The sequence below is a fragment of the Saccopteryx leptura genome, chromosome 1, assembly GCF_036850995.1.
Source record: "Saccopteryx leptura isolate mSacLep1 chromosome 1, mSacLep1_pri_phased_curated, whole genome shotgun sequence".
In the NCBI taxonomy this organism is placed as follows: domain Eukaryota; kingdom Metazoa; phylum Chordata; class Mammalia; order Chiroptera; family Emballonuridae; genus Saccopteryx; species Saccopteryx leptura.
The window spans coordinates 316122593-316148341 of record NC_089503.1 but is presented as its reverse complement, the minus strand read 5'-3'; the positions used below and the strand labels follow the sequence as shown (position 1 = coordinate 316148341).

The 25749-nt window shown below is 50.9% G+C and overlaps 1 protein-coding gene across 3 annotated transcripts in view; it reads right to left on the bottom strand.

The window, feature by feature from the left end:
• The window catches only part of ARHGAP8 (Rho GTPase activating protein 8), a 52289-nt gene that overhangs the window by 3625 nt on the left and 22915 nt on the right, over positions 1-25749 (bottom strand). For all 3 annotated transcript variants that reach the window (XM_066358632.1, XM_066358633.1, XM_066358634.1), the window contains 6 exons: positions 25290-25377; positions 20108-20239; positions 19021-19107; positions 16812-16910; positions 15363-15473; positions 2800-2873 (listed from right to left, as the gene is read on the bottom strand). In XM_066358632.1, coding sequence (XP_066214729.1) covers positions 2800-2873; positions 15363-15473; positions 16812-16910; positions 19021-19107; positions 20108-20239; positions 25290-25377 — 591 coding nt within the window. The remainder of the gene's footprint in view (positions 1-2799; positions 2874-15362; positions 15474-16811; positions 16911-19020; positions 19108-20107; positions 20240-25289; positions 25378-25749) is intronic.

Below are 25749 nucleotides of genomic sequence, written 5' to 3'. Positions count from 1 at the left end.
GCAGAAAGGATGGATGGGAAAGTGTGTGCCGTGTGCCAGACACCCAGGGGCCTCCAAACATGCCGCTTCCCTCTCTTCGCAGAAGTGTCTGGTGCTGACCTGTCTAACAAGGCTGCCACTCATTGCACATGGTAATTTAAACTTAAATATACTGTCAATCAACATGCAAGCCACTATCAGGTGCTCTGTTGGGCTCTTCCCAGGTAGGTAGAAGCTCCCATTTGGGATAGCACAGAGAACCCCCCACCATACTCGCCACTGCCCAATCTTTCTCCACGCTGAAGCTCGGTGAGCAATTCAACATGTCTATCCAACTCTGACCAGTTTTTCTGGGAGTCCTCCCTGTCCTTATCAGCCATGGGCCCCCACAGTCTGGCCACCGCTGCCCCTCTCCTGCCTCGCTGCCTCTAGCCCTCTCTCCAGCCTCCAGGCAGCCCCGTGCCCCGCCCTTCCCTCAGCTTCCCCTGTGCTGGTCCCTCTCTTTCCTGGCTGAGTGACTGTAGGGGCGGCGTTCTGAGATGGCCCCCAGGTTCCTGGACCCCAGGGGTGCACACACCTCTTCTCTCCAAGTATTCAGTCAGACACTAATCTAAGGTGCCGCCATGAAGGACCGTTGCAGGTAGAATTTAGGTCCAAGGCAGTTGACCTTAAAATATGAAGATTGTCTTGGTGAGCTTTTATTTTTATTTATTATTTATTTTTATTTATTCATTTTAGAAAGGAGAGAGAGAGGGGGAGAGAGAGAGAGAGGAGAGAGAGAAGGGGGGGAGGAGCAGGAATCATCAACTCCCATATGTGCCTTGACCAGGCAAGCCCAGGGTTTCGAACCGGCAACCTCAGCATTTCCAGGTCGACGCTTTATCCACTGCGCCACCAGAGGTCAGGCTCTTGGTGAGCTTTTAAATAGGGATCAGATTCCTCCCGGCAAAAGAAATCCAGAGAATGGGGACAGGGACTCAATGCATGGGAAGGTCTCCATTGGTGGAGGGGCCACGTAGCAAGGGAAGCAAGACAGGAAAAGGCCTGTGTCCACAGCTGACGGCCAGCAAGGGAATGGGCACCCTCAGAGCTACAGCTGTACAGACTGAGTCTGGCCGAGGGTCTGACAGTGTGGGGAAGTGGATTCTCCCCCAGAGCCTCCAGAATGGAACGCAGCACGGCTGACACCTTTACATGAGCTTGGTGGGACCCGGAGCAGAGAACTGGGCCCCATGTGAATGGACTTCTGCCCTACAGAAACTGTGAAATAATTCATGCTGTTTTAAGCCACTAAGTTTGTGGTAATTTGTTACACAGCATAGGAAACGAGGTCAGTGACCTCCCTGATCTCCGTGACCAGCTCATCCCAGTTGAAGTGAGTCCCTGGCGGTCACAGTTACAGCTTTATAGAGGGAAAGGTAATGGAGAGACTGCCACCATAAACCCAAGAGGTAGGACCCTGTGCTGTGGTCACTGTGGTAACCCCAGTGCATGGACCATGGGTGGATATAGGCGGTGTTCAATGAGGAAGTGTTCAATTCAGATGTTCATTCAACAAATATATACTGAGCTGCTACTGTGAGCTGTTTTTATGTGGGGTTTTTTTTAATGAATAAAAGAGTAGCTACATTAAAAAAAGAGAAACTCGGCCCTGGCCGGTTGGCTCAGTGGTAGAGCGTCAGCCTGGTGTGTGGGGGACCCGGGTTCGATTCCCGGCCAGGGCACATAGGAGAAGCACCCATTTGCTTCTCCACCCCCCCTCCTTCCTCTCTGTCTCTCTATTCCCCTCCCGCAGCCAAGGCTCCATTGGAGCAAAGATGGGCCAGGCGCTGGGGATGGCTCCTTGGCCTCTGCCCCAGGCGCTACAGTGGCTCTGGTCTCGGCAGAGAGACGCCCCGGAGGGGCAGAGCTTCGCCCCTGGTGGGCGTGCCGGGTAGATCCCGGTCAGGCGCATGCGGGAGTCTGTCTGACTGTCTCTCCCCATTTCCAGCTTCAGAAAAATACAAAAATAAATAAATAAAAATAAATAAATAAATAAATAAATAAATAAATAAAAAGAGAGACTCCCTTTTATAGTCTGACTTTGGTCTTTATGCACTATCCTTCATCCATTCCTGAAATAACAGAAAGGGAAGTATGAGAAATGACAGCCAGTTAAAGGCAGAGACACCTCCAGATGACAATCAGACCTCCCTAGCTACAGAGGCAGTTTCATAAAGCTTTGTGTGATTCCTGGGCACACCAGTGGTGGTCCCACTTCCCCCCGAAGCACCTGCCCCTGCCCTGCAGGTGGCCACCACTCCTCCCGTTCTTCCTCCCATTAGGGGAAAAGCAGCCTCCAAACACCTTCCCTGTGGATTTGAGCTCTGGCCTCAGGTGTCTCAGAGGAGCCACAAGGCTCAGCTCTGCAAGTCACCAATCGCACTGAAAAGGTCTGCAAACCTATTGTGTCAAAGGAGTCCCTTCTATGGAGGGCTTTACACGTGTCATCTCATTTGGGCCCCACAACAACCCTGTGAATCAGGTACTATTATTGACCCATTGGACAGAAGAGGAAACAGAGGCCCGGAGAAGGTAACTGGCCCAAGGTCATGCAGCTGGTACACAGTGGAGCCAGGATTCAAATACAGACAGTCCAAGTGCAGAGCCCACAGCTGGAGCCACCATGCCTGAGCCTGACCCATCCTGGTCACCCACCCTGCACATGGGGTGCATACTCCCCCAATTCCCTGGTCTGGGGTGCTCAGGACCTGAGACAGGCCTCCCAGGGAGGTGCACCCAGCAGCCCTCACGTCCCCTTGCTGGAGCCAACTCACTTACCTTTCTCTCTCAGATACGTCACTGTAGATCTCATCACGGGGGGAATGAGTTCCCCTTGATTTTTGTCTTTGAGGCTAAGGGAAGAGAAGAGACAGCAACATTTTTACCTGGGCTGGATGGGTGAACACGCTGAGCACAGGGCTCTGGTCTTCGCCACAGCCTGTGATAACAGGACAGAGGAGCCCTGCAGAGAAGGAGGAGGCGTCTGCGGGCTCCACCAGAGAGACACACGCGATACGGGGGTGGGGAGGGGGGAAAGGCTTCACATGGCCAACTTCTGAGCTGGATTTTGAGGGATAAGTAGGAGCTTCAGAGGAGCAAAGAAAGAAGGACATCCCAGACAGAGGGAAACACAGAGGGGGAGGCCCAGAGGCATGAGAAGATTTGGCCATGAGGGCAGAACCAGAGGCCCTGCTTGGGAGGCTGGCCAATCAAGAAACATGCTCAGTGAAAATCCAGTATGTTGCCTCAGACAGGCTGTGAACACTGTCTCTTATTGTGTTCATCTGATACAGATTGATATAAAGAAACTTTAAGATATTATGTACAAGTCCTAGCCAGGTGAGCGTCATCCGAAACACCAAGGTTACAGGTTCAATCCCTGGTCAGAGCATGTATGTACAAGAATCAACCAATAATGCATAAATAAGTGGACCAACAAATCAATGTTCCTCTCTCTCTCCCACTTCCTCTCTCTTTCTAAAATCAATTTTTAAAAAATTATGTACAAATATAAAACAAAGGCCCTCACAGACACAAACACACAACCCTATAGAGTCTTATATAATTTTATATTGTGAACATCAGTTAAGATCTTTCTCTTTAAATCCAATCTGAGAACCTCTGTCTTTTAAGTGGAATGCTTATGTCACTTATATATATATTTAATGTGATTATCAATATGGCTAGGTTTAAATCTTACCATCTTGCTAATTGTTCTTTGTTCCCGTTCTCTCTTTTCTGGACTTTGTTTTGCAGATCACACTAAGTCCCTAGGTTACAAACATCCAACTTATGTACAACGCCTACCCACGAACAGAGCACTGTAAGGGCTATCGGTAACCAATTGCAGTTGGACATCAGTGACAATGATATCATAGAGTTGCTCGAGTCCCATGGCAAAGAACTAACCAATGAAGTCCTTACAGAACTAGAGTAGCAGATGATAGCGTTTAGGGAAGAAAACAGGAACCTAGAAACTCCAGAACCAAAAAAGTTTTTTTTTATAAAAGAGTCGATGCTTTTTGTCTCATTGATGCAGAAATTAAAGGAGCAAGATCCTGATACAGAGAGGTTCACCAAAGTTTACCACACAGTTACTGAAGGCCTGAGATGCCACAGGGCCATTTACGATGAGGAAAACAAAAGCTCTGTAAGAACCTCCCTGGATGCCTACGAAACTGACTCCAGCAGCAGAATCAGACCCTGACTCTAACACCAGTTCCGTCCTCTCCAACAAGTCTATCATTTTCTGCACCATCCAAGATTGTTTAAGGTTGTATTTGAAAATGTTTAAGTATTTATATGCACAGAAAGGTAAAAATAAATACTATGTCAAGACAAACATCTGTCTAAAGTTGCATTTAATAGGTAAATGTACCTGTTCCAACTTACATACAAATTCAACGTAAGAACAAACCTACAGAACCTGTCTTGTTCATAACCCAGGGACTGCCTGTACTTGAGTAATGCCTTAGGACCCCATTTACCCCCCATAATATATCAGGCATCACTCTTTATTTGTGGTGAGCCTATTTTTATAATACATACATTGAATACAGTATGGTCTACTTTCAAATAATATTATACTATTTTACTTACAGTGGAAGCACCTCACAACAGTACACTTCCACTCTCCAACCCCATCCTCTCTGTTGTCAATGGCATAATCGTATAGTATGCCAACGTATCATAAACCCCACACTACTTTATTATTATTTCTTTAATTCTTTAAGAAGGTTATTCCCCCATTGATTTGAGAGTGAGAGAGAGGAGTGGAACGGGAAAAAAAGAGAGAAGCATCCGCTTGCTGTTCCACTTAGTTGTTTCATTTAGTTGTGCACTCTCTGGTTGCTTCTCAAACCCTGACTGGGGATGGAACCTGTGACCTCAGTATGCTGGAGGGATACTTTATCCATGGAGCCACCCAGCCAGGGTATATTATTATTTTTGTTTAAACAGTCAACTTACTTTCAAAGCTATGCTTAAATATAAGAATATTAGTTTATTTTTTACTTATTCATAAATTTACCATTTCAGGCACTTTTTTGCATTATTATTATTATTATTTGTATTTTTCTTAAGTGAGAAGCAGGGAGGCAGAGAGACAGATTCCCACATGCGCCCAACTGGGATCCACCTGGCATGCCAACTTGGGGGCAATGCTCTGTCCATCTGGGGCATTGCTGTGTTGCAACTGGAGCCATTCTAGCACCTGAGGTGGAGGCCATGGAGCCATCCTCAGCACCTGGGCCAACTTTGCTCAAATGGAGCCTTGGCGGCAGGAGGGGAAGAGAGAGATAGAGAGAAAGGAGGGGGGAAGGGCAGAGAAGCAGATGGGCACTTCTCCTGTGTGCTCTGGCTGAGAATCAAACCCAGGACTTCCACACACTGGGCCGACGATCTGCTGCTGAGCCAACTGTCCAGGGCCTCAGGCCCTCTTTACTCCTTTGTGAGGATACAAATTTCCATTTGGCATTATTTGTCTTGTTTGATGAACTTCTCTAGACACGTTCTGTAATGTAGCTCTGCTGGAAATAAATTTTCTCAGCTTTTGTATATCTGGAAAAGTTTTGATTTTTCATTCATTTATGAAAGATTTTTGCTGGGTATATAATCTTAGCTTGACACATTGTTTTTTTTTCCCTGAAAAAGATGAGAACTTTTCAAACTTAACAGAGATCTTGCTCTATTGCCACCCAGTTTCCATCTTTCCAATGAGAAATCTGCCTTTAGCCTGACCTGTGGTGGCACAGTGGATAAAGCATTGACCTGGAAATGCTGAGGTCGCCGGTTCAAAACCCTGGGCTTGCCTGGTCAAGGCACATATGGGAGTTGATGCTTCCAGCTCCTCCCACCCTTCTCTATCTCTCTCTCTGTCTCTCTCTCTCTGTCTCTCTCTCTCATCTCTAAAATGAATAAATAAATTTAAAAAAATAAAATAAAGTTTAAAAAAAAAAAAGAAAAAAGCAATCTGCCTTTACTCTTATCTTTGCTCCTCTGTACATTGTGTCTCTTTTTCTCTGTTTTTCTTTGTCACAGTTTTCAGCAATTTGATTGTAATGTATCTTGGTGTCATTTTCATCATGTTTCTTATACCTGTGGTTCATTGAACTCCTTGAATCTGTGAGTTTATAGTGTTTATCAAATTTAGAAAAATTCTGGCCATTATTTCTTCAAATATTTGTCTGCCTTCTTTCTGGGAATCCAATCATACATATACGAGACTGTAATATTAATTTTATGCCACAGCTATATTTTTTTCTTTGTGCTTCATTTTGGATCATTTTTATGCGATGCCTTTAAGGTCACTAATCTTTTCTTCTGCAATGCCTGATTTTTGTTCATCTCATCCAGTGTATTTTTCGTATCAGAAACTGTATTTTTCGTCTTTAGAAGTTCCTCTTTTTGTTTTTTAAATCACTCTTCATCATGCTTGAGTTTTCTTTTATCTTTCATGATGAGGGACCATATGTTTTTAACAGTTTTAATGTTGTCTGCAAATTCCATCATCTCTGTCATTTCTGGGTGTGATGATTCATTGTATGTGTCGATTTGACTGGGTCAGGGGATACCCAGCTATTTGGTTAACCACTGTTCTCAGAGTGTACATGAGGGAGTTTGGGGGTGAAATTAACATTTGAACTGTAGACTGAGAAGCAAGTTGCCCCACCCCCCAATGCAGATGAGGCCATCCATTCCGCTGGAAGTCTGAATAGAACAAGAGGCTGAGTAAGCAAGAATTTGCTATTTCTGCCTGTCTTCACGCTGGGACATTGGCTTTCTCTTGCTTTTGGGTTCTGACTCAGATGGCAACTGCACCCTCTGGGCTCTCCTGAGTCTCCAGCTTGCCACCTGCAGTTGTAGGACTTCTCAGCCTCCATGACCATGTGAGCCATTTCCTTACAGTGAATCTTCTGTTGGTTCTGTTTTTCTAGAGAACCTAGATTAATACACTGGGTCTGTTTCTACTGATAGATTTTTCTCCTGGTTATAGACCAGGTCTCCCTGTTTGTGTGCATGACCTGTCATTTTTCTTTGAGACTATGAGTGTTGATTGTTGGGTTTTGATTTCATTCCTGTGAATAGAGATGCACTTTGTTCTGTCTGGTGTTGAGTCACACTTGGCAGTTTCCACTTGCGGGCCCAGAAGCCTGTAGCTAGAAGACCTAAGCTGCTCTTCAGGGACTGTGGCCACCCCGAGAATGTCAAGCGAGAAGTCCTGCATGCTTGGACCCTTCTGATCAGGCACCAGCTGACCTCTCCCAATGCCACACGGAGCAAATTTGCCCAGCTGAGCTCCACCCAAATTCCAGGTTCACAGAAATCAGGATATGTCATAAAGTGGTTGTTCAAAGCTGGTAAGTGCTGAGAAAATTTGTGACAAAGCCATAGTTAGCAGGGAAACACGGTCATGAGTGGACAGAGAGCCAGGACTCAGACCCATGAGTCTGAGCCTAGAATCTTTGCTCTGGTATATCACCAATTTAATTTCCATTGTTATTTTATTGGCCCAAACTAGAGATCGGAGATAGATGCTGGGAGAGGCCAGGTGACCAGCTCCAGGTCCTGCTGCTGGGTAGAGGCAGAGCTGGAGTCAAGAGCAGCCTTGAATCAAATTTCTGTTCTTTCTGCAGAGACTCATCAGGTAGCTGTGATATCGAGTCTGCTTTTCATTTGATTCCAAGATTGACAGACATTTAAACATAAGGTCCACATGAACAATGATGCACACTCCATCAACAGCAATGACAGGTCTTTGCATGTTCTGGTCTTGATGGAAACATTGGCTTTTTTATTTCTTTGGTTGAAGCTGGATAGCTGGGACACCAAGCACCAAAGGGGCCCTCGGGGTTGTCCCTGCCCTTGTGGAGTTGTGTTGCCATAAGGATGTGGGCCAGACCTCGCTCCTCTCCTTGATGTGGTTTCAGTGTGTCCTCTCTATGAGGGAGGAGGTGGTCTGGGTCCCCTGCAGTATCCAGGTGGTGTCTTCTCTGTGTCCCTGGGGAAAGGGCCTCATGGTGGACGGGTCCTTCCTCCCAGGACGCCCCAAAGCTGCAGGCTTTTTTCCTCCTCTATTTCCTTTGGGAGCTAGAAAGACCCACGCCAGTCCTGGCCCTGCCCTGGGTTGAATGACCCTCAGCCTTTCCAGACTCAGCTTCCCTATATGGAAGGCAGGAAGGCTGGCGAACTCCCTGCAGGGAGCTGCCAACATAAAGTGGCGAAGGATGTGAAGGGCTTTGTTAAGCTGTAAGTCAGAGGTACTGACAATTAAAATCATTGGAAAGCCAGGGACTGAGGGACGGCCCAGGACAAACACAGGTGGCCCCTCTCACAGATGAAGATGCAGGTCTGGTGCAGAGCAGGGACTTGCACAGGGTCACACAACTAGAGAACCTGGGCTAGTTACCGTTCCTGGGAGGGGGCCCAACTGAGAGTGACCTAACAGTTGGGCCCTGATGAGCTGTGACTGCCGCCTCTGCTAAACAAACCCCTTTGTCTGTAGCTCAGCCGGCATTTCATGTTTCAGAAGCAGGCTTCCAGAGCGGGTGGTCCCAGAGGGAAAGGGTTTGCTCAGTGTGGCAGGGCTCCCAGACAAGCACGCTTTCCTCTGCTGTGCGTTCAAGGAGCGCCGACATCATGCCTGCACCTTCACAACTACCCGCAGAATGGGGCCCTGTCATTAAATTACTGCTTTCCATAGAGCAGAAACCACAACTGGGACTTTCCCTCCCCTCCCCTCTACACCCCTCACCTTCTTGCTGGCTCAGAGAGGGGCTTGCTCAAGGGACTGGCAGAGTCAGCACAGAGAATGACAATTGTTCCAGGGGACTGAATGAAAGATGCGTGTACAGCTAGCTGGCTGGGGACGCCCAGGGCAGTCCCGGCAGATTCACACCACGTCCTCCCCATGTGCCTCCATGTGTACAGGCCGGGGCCAGGTCTCAACCAGGATGCTCAGACTGTGTTAAACCCATACCCTAAACTAAAGTTCAGGGGTGCACATAGGGTGGGTGCTCTCAGAGGCAGAGCACAATTCACTGGTCGACACAGAGCACTCCTGGCCAGCCGTCTGCCCCGGGGGCAGGAGAGGGGGGGAGCATGGGGATTCTGGGTATATAATTCTTGCTCACATCCCCTCCCCTTCCTCCCCTTAGGAGATGGGCTTTGAGGAATTCAGAGCATGTTCTTTCCCCTGGTTTTGCCCACAAGGAATGCAAAGATAAGGCAAGTTTGTGACTTATTTAAAACAGGACCAACAGGGAGGGAGGAAGGGCAACCTGGAATCAGTGATAACAGGGAGGGCGGGGCACATCCGCCAGGCTGGGTACCCAGGCTTTTCTCCCTCTGAGCTGGTCATTCGTCTCATGTCCCCTCCCAATTTCTGAAATGGGACAAATGGCTGCAGCTCACGTCACTGATCAGTGAAGGTCTCAGCCACAAAGTCAGGCGGGGGGCCTGGGTGCTGACGGAATTAGGCAGTGCCCATGAGCGTCACAGAAGTACCATGTCATGAGGACCTACGATGCATCGGCCGCACTACAAAGCCATGGGCTTCATCACAGTGCTGCTGTTTTTAAAGAGGAAAAAAACAGACTCAGAGAAGCTAATTGTTTTATCTGAAGTCACACAGCCTAGGGTTCAAATCAAATCTGACTCCCAGGCTCCCATACCCGGAATAGCCCAAGGCTTGTATTCTGAGGTGGGGAGTTGGTGTGCAGCGGGAGTACTGGGATGTGGCAACAGGCCCTGGAATGCTGTGACCCACTTCTGCATAGCTGGCCCTCTTTGGGAGGCACAGGTGCAATAAGTAACAGGTTTGCATCATCAGCTAGACCAGTCCTCCAAAACTCTAATGCTCAGGGGGTCCTGGCAAATCAGGCTAGTGCACGACTTAGAACCAGAGCCCCAGGAGGCCCGCTCCCCACCCCCACAGCCCTCCCAAATGGCATCTTATGCCCTCTGCACAGCCACCTGGTGCAGGAGACCAAAGACCAGTGTCCCCGAGCACACAGGGAAAGAGAATAGAAAGCAGACATCCATCACCTCTTCCCTCGCAAAAGTGTGCCCTGGCTCAGCTGTGACCATCCACTCTGGCCGAAAAGCAGAGGCCCCAAGGGCCCCAGGGCCCTGTTCACTAATGGGCAGAGAGCATCCCTGAATCTGTCACCACTGGGCCCTTAACACAATAGTGCAAAACAGGTACACGGAAAACTACAAAACATCCCTGAAAAGGAAATGTATAAAAGGTCCAGATAAATGAAAGGACGCCGTGTTTATGGGTTCAACGACATAATATTGTTAAGATGGTAACACTCCCCAAATTGATCTAGAGACGGCACAATGCCTATTGAAATCCCAGCTGCCTTTTTGCAGAAATTGACAAACTGATTCTAAAATTAATATAGAAATTCAAAGGGACCCAGAATAGCCAAAATGATCTTGAAAAGGAACAGCATTGGAAGACTCACACTTCTGATTTCAAAACTTCCTAAAACCTTCACTGATAAAGATAGTATAGCACTGGCATACCAATCAGTAGTATAGAATCGAGAGTCCAGAAATAAACCCTCACATTTATGGTCAAATAGTTTTTGACAAGGATGCCGAGGCAATCCAATGGGAGAAAAAATAGTCTTTTCAACAAATGGTTCCTGTTTGTGTAAGTCATCAGGGAAGGCTTCCTGGAGGAAGTGACTCTGAAGGAAAAAAAAGGCAAAGCCCTGGGCAGCAGGAACTGACTCCATGTAGTTGTTAAGCCCCCATATCCCTGGAGGGTGAGGAGGCCAAGGTTTCAACTCTAGTTACAGAGAAAGAAACAGGTTGCTAGCTGGACTTCCCAGAGCTGGGATGTGGCCTCCCTTCCCCCACCCTAGGGAGGTCTCTCCCTCTTCCCACGAGGCCACATCTGCCCAGATAGGACTGTACTAGAGGCACATGTATGCTTCCACTCTCCCTCCCCAGGGATGGCAAGCCAGCAAAGACCTCTTGCATCTCTGACTTCCCCTTAATATACTAACTTAATTAGCTTGTTCCAAGGTGATAGCTTTCTGTCGTGTGCATTTGAACTTAACTCAGCAAATTAACATTTGTGAATAGGATTTGGTTATGAATTTTAATGATGTTTATTCATTCATAGTCCAAGCAATTACATAGTTGGTGCTTTATTTAATATGTTTATTGCCATTTTATTACAGTTGTTCACAATGAAACAGCATAAAATATTCATTTTAAGAGGCAATTGCATGGATTCTCTCTCGAAGTGGCACACGTAGAATGTTCTCAAAGGTTGTCTAATGCCCCTCATCACTCCCTAAAGATACCATGGACCGATTTTTACAACTGGTCCTGTATAGGAAGGAACCACGGCTTTTGTAAGGGACATTACTTAATACCTGCCTTCAGCTCGAGTTTGAATGCTGTGGCGCCCTGGCCGGTTGGCTCAGCGGTAGAGCGTCGGCCTAGCGTGCGGAGGACCCAGGTTCGATTCCCGGCCAGGGCACATAGGAGAAGCGCCCATTTGCTTCTCCACCCCTCCGCCGCGCTTTCTTCTCTGTCTCTCTCTTCCCCTCCCGCAGCCAAGGATCCATTGGAGCAAAGATGGCCCGGGCGCTGGGCATGGCTCTGTGGCCTCTGCCTCAGGCGCTAGAGTGGCTCTGGTCGCAATATGGCGAAGCCCAGGATGGGCAGAGCATCGCCCCCTGGTGGGCAGAGCATCGCCCCTGGTGGGCGTGCCGGGTGGATCCCGGTCGGGCGCATGCGGGAGTCTGTCTGACTGTCTCTCCCTGTTTCCAGCTTCAGAAAAATGAAAAAAAAAAAAAAAAAAAAAGAATGCTGTGGCAACACAGTTCTGAGAGGCACCTGCTCCAAACCCAAGGCCAAAAGGGGTCCCTGGTGGGCTCCACAAAGCAGAGAGGATGACACAAACTACTGACAATGTCCCCCATATGCAGGTGGATGGCTTTAGAAATCCATGAGGGGCCCTGGCCGGTTGGCTCAGCGGTAGAGCGTCGGCCTAGCGTGCGGAGGACCCGGGTTCGATTCCCGGCCAGGGCACATAGGAGAAGCGCCCATTTGCTTCTCCACCCCTCCGCCGCGCTTTCCTCTCTGTCTCTCTCTTCCCCTCCCACAGCCAAGGCTCCATTGGAGCAAAGATGGCCCGGGCGCTGGGGATGGCTCTGTGGCCTCTGCCCCAGGCGCTAGAGTGGCTCTGGTCGCAACATGGCGCCGCCCAGGATGGGCAGAGCATTGCCCCCTGGTGGGCAGAGCGTTGCCCCTGGTGGATCCCGGTCGCATGCGGGAGTCTGTCTGACTGTCTCTCCCCGTTTCCAGCTTCAGAAAAATACAAAAAAAAAAAAAAAAATCATCAGTTTCTCGTTGCGACTTCTTAGTTGTTCATTGATTGCTTTCTCACATGTGCCTTGACCGCGGGCCTTCAGCAGACCGAGTAACCCCCTGCTGGAGCCAGCGACCTTGGGTCTAAGCTGGTGAGCTCTTTGCTCAAGCCAGATGAGCCTGCGCTCAAGCTGGCGACCTCGGGGTCTCGAACCTGGGTCCTTCCGCATCCCAGTCCGACGCTCTATCCACTGCGCCACCACCTGGTCAGGCTCATTTTTAAAGTTTTATTAGACAATAGGAGACAGAAGTGGTTCTGAACAACGGAAGAGTAAATCCAAAAGGTACTGATAGTCATAAGGTTGAGGGATTGATGGTGGGAAGGCCCAGGGCCTTGGCCACAACCACCAAGGACCCTGTGTACCAGAGCACGCCAGAACAGCAGAACCTCAGGATGGCAAAAGGGTCACAGGTGGCTTGAAAATCCCAGACAAATTGGCTGGGCATCCCTGGGACCTCCTCTGAGAGCCAAGCTCTCACCAGCGCCCCCAGAGGGGCCCACAGTCACTGCAGGAGCATTCCCCAATCTGCCTTCCTGAGGGCTGTTAGGAGTATGGGGTCTCACACCCATTCACTCTAGTGGGTCATACCAGGACCTTTTTCCAATGTTAAAAAAAAAAAGAAGAAAAGGAGGTACTGCTTGGTGAACTTTTGCCCCCAATATACTTAGGAGAGCTTATTTGAACAGATACTGTATTGCTAAGTGCTTACAAAATGCCTCTTTATGAGAACACAACCGTGTGTGTCCCGTTGGGGAGGAGGAGGTGAAAACCAACCGTCCAGAGTTGCATTTTTACATAAAGGTAGAAACTCAGTGCCTCAACGGCACCAGCCACATTGCAAGTGCTCAACAGCCACACGCGGACAGTGGAGAGACCTTGTCTAGCAACACAGAAAGTTCTGGAAAACAATGGCCCATCTTTAACTGCTATGACAAACCCGATGTGCCCACTCCCACCTCCTCGCCTGCACGCCAGACCCCATCCCTGCCCAGCTGCCTCTCCTGGGCCCGTCTCTGCCGCGTCACCAGGTTCCCTGGCAGACTTGCCCGGCTCTGGGACCAGGTTTCTGCCCGGCCCCTCCCTCCCCCACACACCACACAGCTCCCTGCCTCTCACCGCCCTGCACCAGTTTCCTGGCTGCTATCACTAATGACCAGAAACTGGCTAGTTCAGAACAACGCACGTTTATTATCTCACACTCCTGAAGGGTCAACCGGGCTGGGTTCTTCTGGGGGGTTCGAGGGGAGAACCCATTTCTGGCCCTCTTCCAGCTGCTGGAGGCACCAGCATTCCTTGGCTTGTGGTCCTACAACATCCCAATCTCTGCATCCTGCTTCTGTCCCCACATCCCCTCTCTGACTGTGACTCTTTTGCCTCCTTCTTATAAGCACCCTTGGGATGATGCTGGGCCCAGCCGGGGAGTCCAGGATAACGTCCCCATCTCCAAGATTCTTAACCTAATCATACTCGCAAAGTCCCTTTGGCCAGGTAAGGTGACATATTTGCAGGTTCCAGGGATTGGGACACTGACGTCCATGGGGGTCATCATTCTGTCTACCACACTCTTCTCCCTGCCTTCCTCACTCTAGGCCAAAAAGAGAGGAGGGGGTCCCCAGGGCCATGTCTGCCTCCCCTCTAGTGCCAGCGCCCATGAGAGAGGGTACAGGAGTCCTGTCCCCAGATACCTCAGGAAGGACAAATGACGATGGGATGGCTGGTAGGCATCCCCCAATCCCCTGGCCCTGGTGCTGACCACAGTCTTCTCATTTCTCAACCTTTCAAAGTGTTTCAAGGCCCATTGTGGGACTTGACAGATTTTTGTGAAAAAAGACATGTCGCATACAGGTTTCCAACACAAAATGACTCACTTCAGTGGGACTGAGCAAGCGGCTCTCCGGGACCCGCCACCACTCTCCTGGCTCTTCTTTTCCTGAATATTGTATAGATCAGACCCAAGTGCCCCACGTGGTTGGAGGATAAAATCTCTCCTGTGCCTTCCCTCATTCCAGTTGCCTCAGTGCCAGGCCTACTGCTAGAGACAGAGGATAGAGGGGTGGACAAAAAGCTCACCAAACATAAAACATCGCCAGAGAGACTCCCCATGGCAGCTTGCTCAGACAGGGGCTGCTGTGGAGGAGGGCCCTGTGGGAAGACTAGAGCATCATAGAAGACTTCCTGGAGGAGGCATCACTGAGCTGAGTCTTAAAAGACTCAAAGTTGGCCCAAATGGGTGGCCCAGAATCCTTTACAAGGAGTTGTAAGAGGTTAAAGATCATGTCATCTAACTCAATCATTTCAGAAATAAGGAAACAAGCTTAAAGGGGAGTGAGTTCAAGGTCATGTGGCTAATAAGGGGGAAGAGCAGTCAGGAAGGATAGGATATGCCACAGTAACAAGGGACCCTAAATCCCAGCAGATGAGCCCAATAGAAGTTTACTCGTCACTTGTGTTCTGTGTCAGCGTGTCAGCAGGGGACACACTGTGGTCACACAGGGATGTGAGATGTGATTTCGATCTAGCCTCGGTCACCACGAGAGGCAAACTGCACAGCGGCTCCTAAAGCTCCCTTGCCATGTGACCCGCCTCACAGTGGCTCCTGTCTCACAGCCAGGGCAAGGCACGTGGCCACACCTCACTTCCAAGGTGGTGGAAAGTGTCCCAGTCGTGGCCTGGGGGTTGTGGTCAGGACTGCCTGGTGAGCAGTGGTGAAGAAAGTGGGGGAGAGAAGCCTGGGTCCCCGGTCCTGTGCCCACTGCTGGGTCCCCTGCCTGCAGACACAGCAGTGGGCACCCAGCCTCAATGACAAGCTCGTACTTCACTTTTCCTGCAGGTCAAGCTTGGTAACTGGAGGCAAAGTTCTGGGGACAGCTTTGCGCTCGCACATAGTAGTGACCCGCGGTCCCACAGGGGAAAAACAAGAACAGGCCACGGCCTGGGCTCACTTACTACTGCAGACTGACACCAAACTGCTGGGTGGGCAGAGGGGGCCGCGGCGGCGGCGTCTTGGTGGGAGGGGGAGGTCGGCCCCTGTGCAGGTTCTGGAGCTTCTCATCGTACCTGTGGACACAGCGGAAGCCCGGCTCTCACCTTGCAGGGCAGAAGCCTCAGACCATGAGGGGCCCCATCCAGACTCTGTCTGGGGGAGAAATGCCCCATGAATGCCTGCAGGACGCCCAAATGTCTCATCCTTCTGGGCCCATGTGCCACCCTGCAGTGTCTCCCTCTCCCCAACCCCCCCACTCTCTCACTCTCTCTCTGTCTCTCTCATACACACACTCACACACACTCACACTCCCCCATCGCCGTGGGGTGTTCATACAAAAGGCAGGAAGGGAAGTCCCACTCCATCAAATGTCCAGTCTCTCCTGCCAACCCCTGGCCAGTATTTCACCCACGTGTGTCTGCACAGGCACTTCCTCCTCTGCTGGAAACACTCTTTACGGGCTTCTTGATCCAGCCAACTGTCCCTTTGACACTAACTTCAGGAGTCACCTCGTCCTGGTAGCCTTCTGTGATATCACCTCTCCACTAGTCCCCTCCTCAGCTAGGTTCAGTGCCTCTTGCAGCCCCTGTCATCTCTGACTTGTGACCCCTACTACCTGGGATTTTCCTGAGGACAGAGACAGTCTCTACACAGCTCTATCCTCAGCATCTTGCATATGACATGGTACCCAGCGGGATCTCAACATCTTCACACACGCACACCTCCCCCCGCCACAAGGCTGCTGACCGCACCTGCATGCACTGGCAAGGGCCCTGTCCCTCAGAGGAGCCCCCCAGAGAGGGAGAGGCAAAGGGCAGAGAGCACCCAGGCAGCATCAGAGGGTGCCTGGGCAGGGTCAGAGGCATGGGGCTGGACAGGGCTCACCCTGTGCCAGCTATGGGGCCAGGACCCCCACACGCCTTCCTGGGCTCCCTCTCCCTACCACCACCACCCCACATGAGAGACTGGGAGGGGCCACATCACTGCCATGTAAAATAAAGCAGCAGTCACAATTAGTCTGTCAGCCAAAAGCCACTGAATGCATTGTTCTCCAGAGCACCTGGGACACACCTGGGAACATTTCAGTTCATACAGTGTTAGCCACACACCTGAGAAACACCCCTCATTCTCTGCTCCGAAGCAAAAACACCGAACACCGAGGCAGTGAATGGCAGTTACCACTGTGGTTATTTTTTAAGATCCACTTTGCAAAAAAAGGACCTCCCTTGGGCTATTTCTCTGAGTCAGCAGTCAGCATCTCCACGGCACATCCTGCTGGATGCTGCGGAGTTCTGAGCTGGCTCTGGCCGGCGCACGTTGGAAATCAAGAGCTCCACACGAATGGGACAGAACCAAGACCTGCAGAAATGCGCAGCTGTCATCCGCACCGCTCAGGTCGGGGTCTGACTCACCGCACAACTTCCGGGGGTATGGCCAGCTGGTCACATTTGAGGTGCTCACGGAGCTCACTCAGATAGTTGAAATAGGTGACTTTTTTCCCAAACTTGTGGCTGAAAAAGCAGAAGCAAGAGATTTGAAAAAATGAGGCTACAACAGAGCTGTGGGCACCAGGAAAAGGGGGTGGGGGAATGACACACAAAACAATGTTGCATGCTCATAGTAACAAAATATAACTGCTGACACAACTAACACCAAAATATAACAAAGACTACTGCAACTCCACAGATGTTTCCCTTTTATAAGATCATGGATGTACAAACACTCCAGGGACTCATCTGCATAAAAATAAGTATCTGTTGTGAATTTGCACGGATGTGGGAGATGGCATGGGGGCAAGAGGGTGCAGAAAGGGTGACCCAGGGAGGGGTTGAGGGCCCGAGGTTGCCAGGGGTCCGTGGCGGCTTCCCATGCAGCCATCTCCTCCCTCTGTGGGGGTCCTGTGAGGGCAGGGACCATATCCAAGTCCTGGATGCTCTCCAGGATGCTGTCACCTTGGGGACCACAGGCCAGACAAGCACTGGGCAAATCACCTCACCCCCACCTGCAGGGCCTCAGTCTCCTTGGGAGTTTCTCTCTCCTAAGGGCAACTATGTAAACCGGTCCACTGTCTGCCACCTGGCAGGCACTATTACCTGTGTCCATTGTTATTTTTTTTATTTATTTTTTTAAAATAATTTTTTATCTTTCAATCACAGCTGACATACAATATTATATTAGCCTCGGGTGTACAACATAGTGATGAGATATCTATGTCACGTACAAAGTGACCCCTTGATGAATCTCATACCCACCTGACACCCTACACAGTTACAACAGTATTACTCCTCATGTCCACTGTTATCAGTGAGCCTCAGCTTCCAGGGCTGCACAGTGGGGAGAGGACAGCAGGGTTGAACCTGTGACCAGCACACACCCGGCGTCTGCTCCAGACAAGCGACTGTTTCCCACTGGGCTGCTTGTTTATACAGCTTCCCTGAAGCGTAACTGACATACACAATCGGATGAGTGTGGACATGTGCGTATGCTGTGACACCACCTCAAAAACCAAGGTGACAAACACATCCATTGCCTCCAAAGCCTCCTCATGACCCTTCGCTTGTGTGTATGTGTGTCTGTATGTGTGTGAACACAACATGAGAGACACCCCCTTAGCTCATTTTTGAGTGTATGATACTATATTGTTACCACAGGCTCTATGCCACCCAGATCTCCAGAACATTTCCATCTTTTATAACCAACACTGAGCTGTTTTTTATCACAAGCCCTGCTTGAGCCCAGGGGTGGCGGGAGGTACAGCCACGTGTACTGGCTCCCCCTAGAGGACAAGGGGGAATTCGACCGGTATTTGGACAGAGGCATCAGCTTCAGAGCTTCAGGGGGCTCTCATTCTACAGCAAGAACCCCTCATCTCTCTTTTCTTTTTTTTTAGGTGAGAGGAGGGAAGATAGTGGGGTGAACTCCCACATGCACCCCAACCAGGATCCACCCAGCAAACCCATCATGGACCGATACTCGAGTATCGAGCTATTTTTAGTGCCTGAGGCTGATGCGCTCCAAAGGACCTATCCTCAGTGCTCCAGGAACATACTTGAACCAATTGAGCCACTGGCTGCAAGAGGAGAAGAGGAAGAGAAGGAGGAGAGAGGGAGAAGCAGATGGTTGCTTCTCTTGTGTGTCCTGACTTGGAATCCAACCTGGGACATTCATACGCTGGGCCAACGCTCTATACACTGAGCCAAGAGGCCAGAGCCAAGAACGCCTCATCTTTCTATCTACATTTGTGGTGTCCCTCTCTAGCCAGCCAGGCATTTGCTGGACCCCAGGCTCTGCAGATGGCAAGCAGGGCTCAGGACTCTGAATACTGACGTGTGGGGGGGTTGACATTGACACGGGGTTCCTCCCGAATCACCTCACACCACGTGATATGATGAGAAGCTCCTTAAGTCCCAGGGTGACCCGGAGTGCAGATGGGGCTCTGAAGGCAGGTTGGGGATTTGAAGAGCATTCTGAGGATCACAGAGCTGTGTGTGCATGAATGTGTGTGTGTGTGTGTACATGTGTGAGCCCATGTATATGTATAACCACTCACCAAGTGAAGGTCACCTTGGGGTGGGGGGCAGAGCATGCATGTGGACAGTGGTCAGCAGAGGGGCCGTGTACCTGATAAGGGGTCTGAAGACATTCCACAGGACTTTGATGAAGTTGGTGGGGTGTACAACATACAGAGCCTTCAAGTTCTTCTTGTACCTGAGAGGGAAGGTGATGTGATTTGTGAGCACGCCCCATGGAGACACACCCGTGTTGAAGAACCACTCATTTCTTGCTAAGCCAGTGCAAGGACATTGAACCAAACTCAGAAACGGTTCACACTGGGGGGAGATCAGGACCCCTGCCCACCACTGTCCCCACTTACTGGTGCTCCCTCCCACAGGGGCTAGGGAAAGGGGTACTCGCTGAAGGGCAATGTGTGGCACCAGCTCTCAACATTATAACCGCATAGACCTGGTCACCCCCTTTCCTGCTAGGAACTGACTCTGGGGGGCCAGGAGGTTCACTGTGCAGGTCACAACAGGCTGTGAGATGGGCCACAGTGTCCCACACGGTGGGCACCGGTACTCACTTAAAAATGAGGCACTTCTTAGCTTGCCTCCCACCCTCCTTCCTGAATAACTGAACTCAAAGCCACCAGGCTGAGCCAAACAGGTGGCAGGCACCCGGGGCGGGGACAGAAGCAGCCCGGGACATTGCGGCGAGAGGGCCAGCAGGGTGGCCGTAGGCCCTGTGGCGTCAGATCCGGCCTGCCAGCGGCTTTTGTACCGCCACAAGCTAAGGAGAGTTTTGTTTTTACATGGTTAGGAATAAAAATGAAAAGGATAACAATTCATGATGTGACATGAGAAAACAGAACAAAATTCACACATCAAAAATACTCTCATTGGAACACAGTCCCATCTGTTGAGGTACTGTCTGTGCTGCTTGCGCGTTACGTGGCAGAGTTGAGCCGCGGTGACAAATCCCTGAGGGCCTGAAAAGCCGAGACACTGACCGCTGGCCCTGTGACAGCACACATGCCCACCCCGCCCGAGCTGACCATGCCGGATGGAGTCCCTGGCTCTGAAAGGGGGTGACTCCAGTGACCCCAGGTATCCTGCCCTCGCCCACCACACAGCTGTGACCCCTCTTGTGGCTCGAGCCCCCCCCCCCCCTCTGCCACAGCCCACGATCCTGAGGGCACAAGGCCACGCACTTCCTGTCAAACTCCTTGTAGGTGCTCTGCAGCCAGCGCAGGGATGGCTTGTTCTGGCTGTTCAGTCCGTAGTGGAAGTAGACGACAGTGTAATCGCTCTCCACGTGCTGGTCCAGTGTGTACTTCAGATACCTGGGCATGGAGCACAGACCTGGCTATGAGAGTCACCCTCGTGTTACTAGGAAACCAAACAGGCTTTCCCGTGACGGAGGCTGGGGTCACATCTTGGGCCACATGGAGAATCCACTCATTCACCTGGAGGGAGGGGGACCCGGTCCTCATTTGTTAGATGACACCTGAGGTTCAGAGACATTAGGTTACTTACCTAAGGTCACACAGCTAGTGAGTTTATGACCCCAAAAGACATCCAGGTCAGATCTCTGGAAGCTGTGAATATAGCCTTATTGGGAAAAGGGTCCTGCAGATGTGATTAAGTTAAGAGTCTTGAGAGTAAGACCTAATCCTATCAACAGATTATCCAATTGGGCCCTAGATGCCATCACACGTATCCCTGACACAGCAGACCCAAAGAGGAACACTCACAGAGGGAGATGGCCAGTAATGGGACTCAGCCGGTTCACGGTTCAGCACAACTGATAGCAAATTTTTGGTTGATTTGGCAAACCGGTTGTTAAAATGGCACTTGTCATCAGGGTTCTCTCTAAGGTGGGCACCTGGGCAGCCGTCCAATATGGAAATCGCAAATTTCCTTTCCTTCCTCTTTTTTATGTTCATCTGCACAACAGTGTATTCTAAGCCCCCGTAGTAATAATGTTCATTCCGTCCACAGGTGAAAAAAAATTGCAAGTGAGGACGCCAATCAAGAAGCAGTATGGGCCTGACCTGTGGTGGTGCAGTGGATAAAGCGTCGACCTGGAAATGCTGAGGTCGCCAGTTCAAAACCCTGGGCTTGCCTGGTCAAGGCACATATGGGAGTTGATGCTTCCAGCTCCTCCCCCCTTCTCTCTCTCTCTGTCTCTCCTCTCTCTCTCTCTGTCTCTCCCTCTCCTCTCTAAAAATTAATAGTAAATAAATTAAAAATCATGAAAAAAAAAGGAAGCAGTATGGAAATATCTTAAATAAACAGTTCTATTGTTTTTTTGTCAGGTATTATTTAATATTTTTTCATTAATATTTTAAAACTCTTTCTTATAATCTAGTTGTGTACCTCTTTTATTGTTCTTATTTATTAAGTGCGTGAAATAATAAACTACCTTTCGGTATATCTTTTTTTATACTTAAAGCGGCCTTTAGAGCAGAGAACCAGTTGTTAAATTATTTGAATCCTATCACTGGAGATGGCCACGTGGAGACGGGATAGAACAGAGAGCGACGCGGCCCCCAGCCCAGGAAGGTGAAGGACGGTGCCACCCAACAGCCATTGGGAGCTAGAAAAGGCAGGAGGACTCTCTCCTGAAGGGAGCAAGGCCGGGCCCACACCATGATTTTAGACTTCTAGCCTCCAGGACTTGCAAGAGAACGGATTTCTGTTGTTCTTTGCTGCGGGAATGAATTCCCATGTGTTGTAACAGGAAGCTAACACAGAGGATGAGCTGGGATTTGAACCCATGCCTGACTCATCAGCCCTCCACCTCAGACGCCCTGCTGCCCTGTGCGCTTCTAGAAGCAAGCTGTTCCTTCTTTCTGTGTCAGCTCCTAACACTTTTCCATGTTCCTGTAAAGCAGGATCCTGACTCTGCTCTGCCTCGGTCATCTGACCACATCCATAGTCCAAGCTCAGCAGGTCCCCATGGTCACTTCTAAGGGCTGCATAGCCCTCGGTCATCCCTGGCAAACCCACAGACCCCACAGACAGTATCTGCGCAAGACCGTTCCAAACCTCCTCCGCCACCCTGGAGGGGGCTCCTGACACTGTGCGGGTCAGATTGCAAGTGTCAGGTGGCTGTGTCACACCTAGAAGCATACCTTGCAATTCATCCGGCCTGGCAGGTTCCTGGGGACTCCTGGCTTCTCTGAGGCTGGGGCAGGAGCACACCTGCTTTCACCATATGCCAGGTGATGCAGCCTGCGGGAGCTCTGGGTCCATGGTGTGGACAAGCGTCCCCAGAACCACTCCAGGAATAAACCCTGGCAGCTTTCGCCAGGTGATGCAGCCTGCGGGAGCTCTGGGTCCATGGTGTGGACAAGCGTCCCCAGAACCACTCCAGGAATAAACCCTGGCAGCTTTCGCCAGGTGCTGCAGCCTGCAGGAGCTCTGGGTCCATGGTGTGGACAAGCGTCCCCAGAACCACTTCAGGAATAAACCCTGGCAGCCTCTGCCCGTCTACAAGGGCTCAACTGGCCCTTCCCTGCTGGACACCTTGGACACCTTGCACAAAAGGACGTCAGCTTCTCCTTTGCTCATTTGATTTCTAAGCAATATTGAAGTGTCCTCTGTCCCAAGTGCTGACCATGTGGACCTCAGCCTTACTTGTGTTCCCTCACTCACAATGGCCCAAGGAGGCAGGTATCATTATGCCCATCTGACAAGTCACCTGACGCTGGCAGAGAATCAAGAAGGGGCAGGAGGTGAACAGAGCAGCTTGGCTCCACTGTCCTGCCCGCAGAGAGCTGTGTGCTCCTGAGGGTCCCCTGCCTTGATGTACAAACATGACACGAAGGTGACCTCCGGCCATAGGCGGTGTTGGCTCACCTGTTTTGGGAGAAACTCCAAAACCCACTCTCCAGCACACCCTCTCAACTGCCCCCTGGACTAAGCCATCAGGGCACAGTTTAGTGAGAGTCCCCCTTCACCGAGTCACCCTCACAGAACCCAGACGGAAACCTCAATGTGACAGGGTCTCTGAGCCGCGGAGAACTCATCATTTCTGGAAGGGTGGTCGCGTTTGCCTTTTGCAAGTCTTTCAGGAGAAGGGAAGCCAGGGGAATGTCTTTGCTTTGCACAGCTCACCTGTCTACCCCGGACACTTCTAGCAACAGCAGGCACCTTTGCCCTGGCCCAACGCGCCAGCCCCCGCCCGCGGTACTCTCCGTAGACGTGCTGAGTTCCTCTTGGTGTCCGAACCCAACTGCCCCAGGAAGTCATTGAATAAACCACTGGCTGAGCTTCAAAGACATGGACTTATTTCTTCATCCATTTTAAAAACGGGAGTGCACCTCTGGCCACGGAGAGCCACCTTTCCGAGAGAGGAGAGGGAAGATGAAAAATTCGTGTGGCACGAATTTTTGCCCAAAAGCCACAGAAAAGGATAAGTCTTGGGGCTCCCACAGTACCTTTGCCTAATTTAGCACCTTTGCCTAAATTAGAACAGGTGCTCCTTCCTCTAGGCCGCCTCTGCCTTGCCTGAGGAGGCCCCAGCGGATGGCAGACACACTGCGAGGCCCTTGTGCGGGGAGCAACCCACACAACTGTTCACAGCGGCTCTGCGTACAGTTTCCATCTGGCCGGGAAGGTGCATGGAAGAAGAGGACCGTGTACCAGCTGGGGTCAGATTTTTTTTGGATTGAGGTGAAATCCTAAGTTAATAGTAAAATGAACAATTCAGTGGCATTTAACATATTCACGTTGTGCAACTACCACCTCTATGTATCTACTGCTAAAACATTTTCATCCCCCCAAAAGAGAGCCCATATCTTTCAAGTCACATTTCCCCAGCCCCCTCGCTCCGAGCAACCACCAGCCTGCCTTGTCTGTTGGGGGTTACTTTTGTCTTTAAAAGAAGACAAATTCTGAACTCATTCCTGGCCCAGGAGTGGCACCCTCAGTGAGGGCTGACCCACGGGTCATGGATTATTTGACACACTAAAGGAATAAATTGATGAGAGAGTTTAATCTCGAGGACCCTAGAAAAAGCACTGTCCCTCTCTCCCTGGGAGTCCCATCAGCTCTGAGTGTGGGACACAGATGGTGTCAGCTCCTTCAGGGAGGTCAGCGTCTCCTGCTGGCAGCAGAATGGCTGAGACAGTCCCGGGCACCTGACTCTGGCAGGGAGTCTGCTGTCACCATTGTGTCCTGGGCTGCTGGAGGGTTTGCTAATGGACCAGACCAGACACTTGGGTCCGAGGATTCTCACAAAGCAAACCAACCCAAAGGCTCCCAGGTGCTCCTGCGATTGGCTGTGCCTCTGCGAGGTGGGGCCTCCAGGCTGTAGGTGGGAGGTTGGTGGGCTTTAATGGTTGGGACCTGGGACATGATGGTGCGGTCACAGCCTCCCCACTGCTGGGGCCTTCCGAGATGTCCCCAGCCATGAGCGAGGCTCCTCATGCAGCTGGCACTCCTCTCTGTCCCTCACAGGGGCACACAAATGTTCCCAGAAATGCCCAGAAGTAGGCTGGGTTCGGCCATGGAAGTGAAAGGCAGTCGGAGTTGTCCGCAGATCTGAGGCAGGGGTCCCTATAGGAGCCCCAAGGGTGCAAAAGTGCCCTAGATGTAGTCACATGGGCCCTCTGGCCACCACAGGTAGCCTGGCTGGGACTCGCCTTATGGTGTAACTTGCCGAACAGGAGAACACTTGACGGGAACAGTGGCCATGGCGGCAGCATGACCATTGCACAGAGCATGCAGATGACAGCGGCAAGGGACAGGATGGAGAAGGACGGTGGTAGCCAAGGCCACACACCGGTAAGTGGAAGGTGCTTCCTCTTGAGCAGGAAATTAAGCAAATGCAAAGGACCTGGGGATGGCGAGGTAGAGGGGACTTTGAGAGAGAGAAGGAGATGGAGAGAGGAAGAGAGAGGGAGAGAGGGAGACGGAGGCCTAAGAGGGCTCCAAGCTTGGGGTTTGCTAATAGACCAGACCGGACACTTGGGTCCAACGATTCTCACAAAGCAAACCAACCCAAAGGCTGCCAGGTGCTCTGGTCCATTAGCAAACCCCAAGCTTGGAGCCCTCTTAGACCTCCGTCTCCCTCTCTCCCTCTCTCTTCCTCTCTCCGTCTCCCTCTCTCTCTCAAAGTCCCTTCTACCTCGCTATCCCCAGCTTCTGGCCTGGGGCCAAAGCTCAAGACTGGCCCTAAAGCCACCCTGGGCTGGAGAGGCAGCAGTCCTAGGGGCAGGCTTGGTGACCTGGCAGTCGATGTGACATTGGCCTGGGGAGCCATCTGGTAGTCAATCTCTGTATGTTAGCCTTTGACCCCGAATATCCGTCCCGTGCTGAGTGACGGAGGGCGTGTGCAGGGGGAGGTGTGCAGAGAAGGGGTGCCGGCACAGTGGGGAGACTTACTCCAGGAGGTGCCTGTGGTTAAGCTCATGGGAGGGGGGCATCCGGCAGCAGCTGAAGGTGATGATGCGTCTTCCAAAGCGGTCCTCCCCTAAGGAAAGACAGACAAGGGCCTGAGTCTCACAGAGCACCTCAGAATGCCCATGGTCATTAACAAAGTATAGGTCCCTCCTGACTGGCCGGACTAACCAAAGAGGCGCAGGTGGCTGGTGCACAGTGATGGTGACACCTGTTATATGACGCTTGGAGCCCATTAGCCACATTCACCTTTACCACCAGCCTACACACTGCAAACAACTTCTCTCACTTTACAAATTGAAAATCGAGGCCCCGTGAGTTAAGTCACCAGTGCAAAGCCACATGGCGGGCCGAGGGCACCTGGGACTGAAACGTAGATATGGCTGGCTTTGAAGCCAGTGCCTGGCCACTCTGCCCACTGCCTCCTCCCACAAAATTAAAGCAC